This window comes from Arachis ipaensis, chromosome B03 (genome assembly GCF_000816755.2).
Source record: "Arachis ipaensis cultivar K30076 chromosome B03, Araip1.1, whole genome shotgun sequence".
NCBI lineage: Eukaryota > Viridiplantae > Streptophyta > Magnoliopsida > Fabales > Fabaceae > Arachis > Arachis ipaensis.
This window is the reverse complement of record NC_029787.2, coordinates 6,741,681-6,743,688: the sequence shown is the minus strand read 5'-3', so window position 1 is coordinate 6,743,688 and position 2,008 is coordinate 6,741,681. Positions and strand designations below refer to the sequence as shown.

The following is a 2,008-nucleotide window of genomic DNA, read 5'->3' as shown; positions in this document are numbered from 1 at the left end:
ATTGATTTAGGGAAATGGATCTTTTTTAATTTTTTAACATTTGACATAATTTAGTGTGATTTCTTATTTTTTATTTTATAAGTGAAATCAGAAATAAATAAGAAAGAGAGTAATAAATAGTTAGATTAAATACTGTATATCATCCAGTTTCTTTTTACTGGAGATGATCCATTCCTTTGATTTAGGCCAAGTTTGAAAAAATAACTTAATTAAACTACTTTTGAAAAAATAACTTAAGCAATAAATGATTATATTAAAAATAACTTATAAATAAGTTATTTTGTATTTGGATTTTTAGCTTTAAAAGTGTTTATTTTATAAAAATGTGATAAAGAATAATATTATTATAAGGGAAGTAATTTTTTTTAACTTCTCTATAAATTTTTAAATAGCTTTTTAAAAAGCCGCAATTTAATTTTAAAAATTGCATCAAACTTTAATATTATTACAAAAATTACTCTTCCCAAAGAATCCTTAGTAGTTAAATGTTTTACAAATAAAAACAAATATAACAGCAACAATAATAGATTTATTTTTATTTTTTATGTTTATAGGGGCTAAGAGAATCATAATAATAAAGACGTAATCTCCTATAATAAATATTCAGATATATTAAATAATGCTAATTGATCCTAATTATATTCTAACAATACTAATTCAACTCATGTTACTTGTTTTTTATTCTATTCATTCATATTCCATCATCAGCGAGAACAACAAGAGATCATCAACACAAGGCCTTCCATGCAGACAGGATTGGATATTAAGGAAATTAAGCGGATGACTTATTTATCAAAGGTATATATTTAATTTATTTTACACCCATGTCAAACCTAAGCTTTAATTAATTAATTGCTTTCAATTATTGTTAGGTTATTGATGAGATGCTGCGCAGAACAACTATCTCCTTTGCAAACTTTAGACAGGCAAAAGTTAATGTTAACATCAATGGTTAGTTATTTATTCGGTGGTATCCTTTAATCTCAATGCTTATTTATTTACATTTATTGTTACAAAATCCTTTAAAAATTGCAGGTTATACCATACCAAAAGACTGGAAAATCTTGGTTTGGAACAGAGGTGTTCACATGGATCCTGAAATTTATCCCAATCCAATGGAATTTGATCCTTCCAGATGGGATGTATGTATGATGACCATTAATTTTACTTCTTATTAATTTAATTTAATGAACAAAAAGTGCATTAATCTAATATATATATATGTTACTAAATTCTAAATTACTAAAATGTGGTGCAGAATTACCGTCCTAGAGCAGGGTCTTTTCTTCCGTTCGGATTAGGAAGTCGGTTATGTCCTGGAGGTGACCTAGCCAAGCTTGAGATCACCATTTTCCTCCATCATTTTCTTCTAAATTACAAGTTAGTAAATGTCTTAGTATTATTATTATTATTATTAATTTACTGATTGAAGCCAAGTAGTACTTAGTACTTACATTATATTATTGTTTTTTTCTAAAAATGATTTTGATTATGCAGAATGGAGAAGGTTAATCATGATTGTCCAGTGATTTACTTACGGGTGCCAAGGTCAAGTGACAACTACCTTGCAAGAATTGTGAAAGCCACGTAAATCACAAAAGATACATAGGGTTACACCCAATTTCGGTAAACAACTTAAATAAATTCTTTTAAAATTATAAATAAGTTATTAATAACAGTTTATAAATAAGTTATTTTGTATTCGAATTTTTAGTTTTAAAAATATTTATTTTATATAAATGTGATAAAAAGTAATAGTATTATGAGAGAAGTCATTTTTTTTAATTTCTATATAAGCTCTAAATAGTTTCTTAGAAAACTGTAATTTGGTTTTGAAAATTATACCAAACATTAATACTACTTTTTTTCATAAGTCAAAAGCTCAAAAAAATTACTTTTAAAACTTCCCAAAGAATCCTTAGTAGTTAAATGTTTTACAAATAAAAACAAATATAACAGCAACAATAATAGATTTATTTTTATGTTTAGAATTTAGTTAATATGTATT

General features: G+C 25.1%; 2 protein-coding genes across 2 annotated transcripts in view; one reads left to right on the top strand and one right to left on the bottom strand.

Annotated features, from left to right (window-relative positions):
- LOC107628925 (4-hydroxy-3-methylbut-2-enyl diphosphate reductase, chloroplastic) overlaps positions 1-2,008 on the bottom strand; it is a 19,074-nt gene that overhangs the window by 5,541 nt on the left and 11,525 nt on the right. The window lies entirely within an intron of this gene.
- Positions 709-1,591, top strand: LOC107632295 (beta-amyrin 11-oxidase; the record flags this gene model as incomplete). The annotated part of the gene is given in 5 exon segments (XM_016335992.1): positions 709-798; positions 873-951; positions 1,036-1,142; positions 1,259-1,380; positions 1,498-1,591. Coding segments are annotated over 5 exon segments (492 nt in total), but the record flags the coding sequence as incomplete, so codon positions are not given.